Source organism: Centrocercus urophasianus, unplaced genomic scaffold (assembly GCF_019232065.1).
Source record: "Centrocercus urophasianus isolate 14NV4802_14NV808 unplaced genomic scaffold, USGS_Curo_1.0 seq_10, whole genome shotgun sequence".
In the NCBI taxonomy this organism is placed as follows: Eukaryota; Metazoa; Chordata; class Aves; order Galliformes; family Phasianidae; genus Centrocercus; species Centrocercus urophasianus.
In genome coordinates, this window is record NW_024884142.1 from 9,944,686 (window position 1) to 9,950,691 (window position 6,006).

The 6,006-nt window shown below is 44.1% G+C and overlaps 1 protein-coding gene across 1 annotated transcript; it reads left to right on the top strand.

Moving 5' to 3' along the window:
• Positions 1-394: 394 nt before the first annotated feature.
• On the top strand, positions 395-5,425 carry CMPK2 (cytidine/uridine monophosphate kinase 2). The gene is made up of 6 exons (XM_042822122.1): positions 395-403; positions 985-1,281; positions 1,361-1,475; positions 2,259-2,460; positions 3,148-3,381; positions 4,823-5,425. Exons 1-6 carry the CDS (start codon positions 395-397, stop codon positions 4,941-4,943), a joined length of 978 nt encoding a protein of 325 aa, XP_042678056.1. The 3' UTR covers positions 4,944-5,425.
• The last annotated feature ends 581 nt before the right edge of the window (positions 5,426-6,006 follow it).

Here is a 6,006-nt window from a genome sequence, read left to right on the forward strand (position 1 = left end):
CAAGACATCGAGGCCCTGGAGTGTATCCAGAGAAGGGCAACAGAGCTGTGAGGGGTCTGGAGCACAAGTCTTATGGGGAGTGGCTGAAGGAATGAGGATTGTTCAGTGTGGAGAAGAGGAGACTCGGGAGACCTTAACACTCTCCACAACTACCTGAAAGGAGGCTGTGGTGAGATGGGGGGTCAGCCTCTTTTCCCACATACAAGTGACAGGATGAGAGAGAATGGCCTCAAGTTGTGCCAGGGAAGGTCCAGTTTAGATATCAGGAAATATTTCTTCTCAGAAAGAATGGTGAGGCATTGGCACAGGCTGCCCAGGGAACAGTGGAGTTACCATCCCTGAAGATGTTCAAGAAATGTGGAGATGTGGCACACGAGAGACACGGTTAGTGGGCATGGCGGAGGTGAGTTGACAGTGGAATTAGATGATCTTAGACATCTTTTCCAGCCATAATGATTCTATTCTAGGATTCTGTGATATTCAGAAATCAACTTGGGTATCTCCAACGTGCAGTTTTCCAGCTATTTAAAGGGCAAAATGGGACTGCTGCAGGTTCTCCTGTTTTATAAGATAAATATTTCAAAAAACACAAAATCTACATTTTGGACAGCATCAGTCATAGCAGCTGTCAAGAACTGTGTGATCATACAATGTCCTGAGTTGGAAGGGACCCACAAGGATCATTAAGTCCAACTCCTGGCTTCACACCAGAGCACTCAAAATCCAACTCTACGCCGGAGGGCGGTGTCCAAACGCCCCTTGAACTCCGGCACTAGGGGCCGTGCTCACTGAGCTGGACAGCCTGTTCTATGCCCACCGCCCTCTGGTGCACAGCCTGTTCCTAACCGCTACCCTGACCGTCCCCTAACACAACTCCATGCTGTTCCCTCGGGTTTATCGCCTGTCATCAGAAAGAGGAGATCAGAAACATAAATTAAAAAAACATCTGTCTCTATCTTCCTTTCACTTTCACTTCCACCCCAGGCACGCCCAGCCTGCACGGAGCGATTTCCCGCTGGGAGCGCTCCTGTGATCCACCAAACGAGGAGAGGCGGAGCAGAAAACCTTTGCCCCAGAGACACAGCCCCCGCTTTTCCTCACAGACACGAGTCACTTTCGTTTCTCGCCGGCTCCGCCACCGCCAGCCCCTTTCCTCGCCTGGCCCCGGTGCGGCAGAGGCAGCAGGCGGCGATGCTGCGGGGCTGCACCGCGGGGCCTCCCGGGCCCCTCCGCCGCGCCCTGCCTGCTGCCGCCTCCGTCGTCCGCCTCCGCCTGCGGGAGGTGAGCGCACAGGGGGCCGCGGGGCGCTCCGTTCCGTGTGGTTGGCAAGCAGGTACGAAGGTTTAACTCTCTCCCGCAGTGCGCGGCGCGGATCCCGGAGGCCGGAGAGGTGCTGGACATCCTGGAGAAGTGCCCCGAGCGTCAGCGGAAGGGAGAGTTTCCAGTCGTGGTGTTTGAGGGGCTGGATGCCACAGGTAAGAGCGTGGTGCAGTAAGGGCTGTTGGGAAGAGTAACCACCATGGGTTTAAGACACATCTAAGGTTTAAAATGTCATAAAAAAACAAATTATATTCAAAAATTCGAAAACTCAAAAATTCAGAAAATTAGACTTAAGACATGAATAATTAACCATTATGAATACCAGTCTACCTTCTCTCATTTACTGCTTTTCACTCTATGGTTGAATTCTTTGTCTATGTAAATGAAGAAACACAAAGTGTGGTGTGCTGGAAATTGTAGTTCTTGTGCAGATTATGAAGCGTATTTTTGTTGACAAGTAAACTCAACTACTGGAGCTAAAGTAGTGGTGGGCTGGGAAGCTGGCAACAGTTTGTTGCAGGGAGAAGTATGCGTTGCTTCTGAATAACTTTGTTTTCTGTATTTTTGTCAAATAGAACTGAAAAGTGCTTCTAAAAAGCAAGTAGTGGTTGATACTACCCACACAGATTGTCGCATAGAAAAATGCTGTAAATGGATATGTAAAGAAATTGGTATTCAAAATGCATTTAAAGGAGTGAATCTAGAGAACTGCTGGAAGGAAAGAGGAGGTCCAGAGAGCTGAAAGTGGAGTAATTAATACCCTTTGAGTCAAGCTCACAAACACTTTCCACTGAAAGCCTTATCACAAGGTACTCAGGCTGCACTGGTGTCAGAACATGTACTCCAAATAGAAAAATAAAAGCACTTTTCAGTTATTAAAATTCAGCTGTATCTGAAGTGATATATAACTACTGTTTCCTTTTGTAAATGAAATGCAGGCAAAACCACAGTAACACAGTCAGTTAAAGATGCCCTGGGTGCTGTTCTGTTAAGGTCTCCGCCAGCTTGCATCAGCCAGTGGAGGACAATATTTGATGAAGAGCCAACACCCATTAGAAGGGCCTTTTATGCTGCGGGCAACTACATCCTTGCTTCAGAAATAGCAAAAGCATCCACTAAAGCACCTGTGATTGTAGACAGGTTTGTATATTTAAGAAATCCTCTTACATCAGTACCATCATCCAGTTGCTCAGTGGAAAGAAAGAAAAGAAAAGAATAGAAATGAAAGAAAAAATGGGAAGGGAAGGGGAAGGGGAAGGGGAAGGGAAGGGGAAAGGGAAAGGGAAGGGAAAGGAAGGGAAGGGAAGGGTTATTGGATTTGAAAAGATTACATAACACTCTCCTTTTGGCCTCATCATATGAGAAGACTTTATTTTGATAGGAGTATCTGGAACATTTTACCTAATGCATGGCTTCTACCATACCTTTTAATTCGTAATTCACAATGATTCTGACTACTATAGAGTACTATGGCAATTCTGGATGGCACAGAATTTTTTTTTTTATAGTTGCCTTCAAACTCCCAGCATCAACTACCTAGTCATTCTTTTACTTGTGGTTATCATAGAATCAGCAGCATAGAATCATTTGAGTTGAACAGGGACCTTCAAAGGTCATCTCATCCAATTCCCCTGCAATGAACAGGGACATCTACAGCTAGATCAGGTTGCTCAGAACCCCGTCCATCCTGACCTTGAATGTCTCCAAGGATGAGGCATCTACCACCTCTCACAGCAGCCTCTTATACTGATACTTGCCTCCTATGTTGTTGAAGATCTTGTGTCCATTCTAAAATGTCTTTCGGTCCATTCTGCATTTTCCCAACAGGTACTGGCATAGCACAGCTGCTTATACAATAGCCACTGAAACAGATGGTAACATCCAAAATCTTCCACCAGATCATGATGCTGTGTATAAGTGGCCTGAAGACCTGCTCAAACCCGATCTTGTTCTTCTTCTAACTGTCAGCCCTGAGGAACGAGCCCGGAGGCTTGAAGGTCGAGGCCTGGAGAGAACAAAGGAAGAGGCTGAGCTGGAAGCTAACAGCTTGTTTCGCCAAAGGTATACTTTAATGAAGGGTAAGAGGATGGAAGCAGTCTTGGTTCCTGTGAAATCAGTAACAAAATGTTTAGCTTTTGTTACTGGGACGAGGATTCCTGTATCTCTACATTTTGTGGAGGCTTTTTTGGTTTTGTTTTTGTTTTTTGGAAAAGATTCATGTCTGATGAGGAGGGTAAATTTTATCATTTCTAATTAAACATGTTTGAAAGTTACAGGTGAATAATTTCAGTCTCCTATATAGTCAACACAGTCAGTGCCACCTTCAGTGTGATTCAGCTGAGCTGATGCTAGGAAACTAGTGATCCGAGCATAAGTACCTAGAGTAATCTGATGTGTTCTAGGGCATCTACAAGAGGCTGACAGATATGACACACAACCTGTGCACCCTTTCTGGGTCAGCAGTTGGAAGCTAAATGAGATTAGACTGCATCGTCTCAAGCAGCGCTTGAAACACATGTTTAGGCATCTGAATTGCACCCTAGATATCCTACTTAGGGTGAGCTGAATTGCTGTCTAGGCACCTCCAAATGTATTGGTGACATCATCATTTTCTGCAGTGGGAGCTTGAATAACTAGTGCTCTTGTATGTATCTCCACATCAACACCTGGATGTAGGTGTTTATATACACAAATCTCAAAGCTGAAACTTACCTCTAGACTTTTAGCATTTATATTGATGGCATATATTAAAAAATGTATTACCTGATTTTGATAGAAGCACTGTGCAGACATACAGTGGGGCCTGTGTCAGGATAGGTGTACTGAGAGAAAATGATGCCATTTAAATATCATGGGATCATAGAATTGCTCAGGTTGGAAAAGACCTTCAAGATCACCAAGTCCAACCACGTCCTAACCATACTGCCCTAACAACCCTCTGTTAAATCATGTCCCTGAGCACCACATCCAAATGGTTTTCAAACACATCCAGGGATGGCGACTCAACCACCTCCCTGGGGAGCCTATTCCAGTGCTTAACAACCTTTTCTGTAAAGAAGTGTCTCCTGATATCCAATCTAAATTTCCCCTGACTCAACTTAAGGCTCCCCTTGTCCTGTCACCTGCCACCAGTGAGAAGAGACCAGCCCCACTCTCACTGCAGTCACCTTTCAGGTATTTGAAGAGAGCAGTAAGGTCAGGTGTTAGAAGCAGAATGCCCTGTTCTGGACAGTTTCTAGAGCTAAGCCATAAAGAAAGAAATATATCAGTGACATGCCATGTGAATATTGATATGGGTCTGGCAATCATTGTCAAGGAAACTATGCAAGTCTCAGGTTTTCCTAATAGTTCATTGCTCTTTGCAGTAGATTTCATACCTAGTTTCATATTACATTTTTTTCCATTGCTTCTGCAGTGCCAGCACTTTCTTCTGAGACCGATGACTAATGCCATTTCACATTCCTGCAATTTGTTTTGTTGCTTTTGTTTTGTTTTAAAATAGAATTGAAGAGTCGTACAGAAGGATGGTAAATCCTGCATGCCAAGATGTTGATGCCAGTCCCTCCAAGGAAGAGGTTTTCAAGACAGTGCTGCAACTGATTAAAAAACACTGTGCCTTGTGAAAGCAACTTCTTTTTATTAACACTTAAAATATACTTTTTATTGTCCCTTTATTTATGCTAGCTCAAAATGCCCTATGTTGTTCTTTGTTCCCTGGAAGAACCTTTTATTTCTCCTGCCAACAGCAATCTGGTCAGGTTATCAGTTTCACTGATGTCTACTGCACTTTTATGTATGAAGCAAAATAGCACTCACACATTGTTCAGCATTCCTGGTAAAGCCACAAGCCTACCAAGGTCTTACACAAAGTATGTGAGAGTCCTCTCTGACACTGCGACACTTCAAGATCCTGTCAGATTGTGTCATCATCGTCATGAGAACTTGTTCCTGCCTTCACTGTGTATCAGAATTCACTGATTGCAGCAGGAGCATGAGACGTACAAGGAGAGGATAAAATGTAATCCAGCAGTAAAGCAATGAGACGATCATAACTTTCTGGAACAGCCTGATGTTGCTTACTGTAATAAAGGATGAGCTGCTGTGATGAGCTTCCTGTAAGAAGTGTCTCATAAATACAGGCTAGTAAGTACCTGGGACTCTAAGGAATACAGTTCATGCCTGTCAACATATGCAAATGAAATGTAAATTCATTTCGGAGGGAAAAAAGAGAACACAGACATGTTAGAAGCAGAGACCAGAAAAGAACATGAGATTAAAAGCACTGGTTAAATGATTCTTAAAATATATTTCTACAAAGTATTTTCTCTATCCTATAGGTTTGTCAGTGTAAGTTTGTGTTCTTTTTGAGAGAATGTGAAATGACAAAATGCAGAGAATTGGAGCAATGAGGATGGTGGCACTCCAATTTTACTCATAAGTTTTTTTTTCCCCACATGTTGAATACAGAAGCAGGCTACCAGCAAGACTTCAGCCCTGCAAAGTCTTATTTTTTATGTATGTTTGTTTCACTGTTACTCATAACTATGAAACAAAACATATGGCTAAGCCTTTGGGGGTGTCAGAAGTGAACTGCTGTTCCAGGAAAGGAAAGGCAAGGCAAGGCAAGGCAAGGCAAGGCAAGGCAAGGCAAGGCAAGGCAAGGCAAGGCAAGGCAAGGAAAGGAAA